At 40.6% G+C, this 594-nt stretch overlaps 1 protein-coding gene across 1 annotated transcript; it reads left to right on the top strand.

Moving 5' to 3' along the window:
* Positions 1 to 9: 9 nt before the first annotated feature.
* Positions 10 to 590, top strand: LOC105682041 (glucose dehydrogenase [FAD, quinone]-like; the record flags this gene model as incomplete). Its single annotated transcript, XM_012393782.3, has 1 exon — positions 10 to 590. A coding segment is annotated over exon 1 (522 nt), but the record flags the coding sequence as incomplete, so codon positions are not given.
* Between the last annotated feature and the right edge of the window lie 4 nt (positions 591 to 594).

The following is a 594-nucleotide window of genomic DNA, read 5'->3' as shown; positions in this document are numbered from 1 at the left end:
GGTATACCAGTGATTCAGGATTTAAGAGTGGGCCACAATCTTCAAGACCATATAAGTGCGGGGGTATTATGTTCTTAGTGAATGAAGAAGTTTCAATCGTACAGAGCAGACTGATTAATATTAGCTATGCCCTAGAGTACGCTATATCCGGAGACGGTCCTTTGACAACCTTAGGATTTAATGAAGCACTAGGTTTTATTAATACCAAATATGCGAATGCCTCCGACGATTTTCCAGACATACAAATACATATGTGGTCAACGGGGGACTACTCCGAGAGCACTAGAAAGATTTTTGGATTGACGAGAGAATTCTATGATGCCGTATATAGAGATGTTCACAATAAGGACGGGTGGAGTGTGTATCCTACCCTTTTAAGACCTAAAAGTAGAGGAATTATCAAGCTTCGGAGCAACAATCCTTTCGATCACCCATTGATTTATCCAAATTATTTCAAGGAGCCAGAAGACATGGCCACATTGATCGAAGGAGTTAAATTTGTACTCGAGATGAGTAAAACTGTTTCGCTTAGACGTTACGGCAGCAAACTGAATCCGAATCCATTTCCTGACTGCAAGCATATCCCATTGTATA

This window comes from Bombus impatiens, unplaced genomic scaffold (genome assembly GCF_000188095.3).
Source record: "Bombus impatiens unplaced genomic scaffold, BIMP_2.2 scf_5369, whole genome shotgun sequence".
NCBI classification, from domain to species: Eukaryota; Metazoa; Arthropoda; class Insecta; order Hymenoptera; family Apidae; genus Bombus; species Bombus impatiens.
The sequence above is the reverse complement of the archived record's forward strand: the minus strand, read 5'-3'. Positions and strand labels throughout refer to the sequence as shown.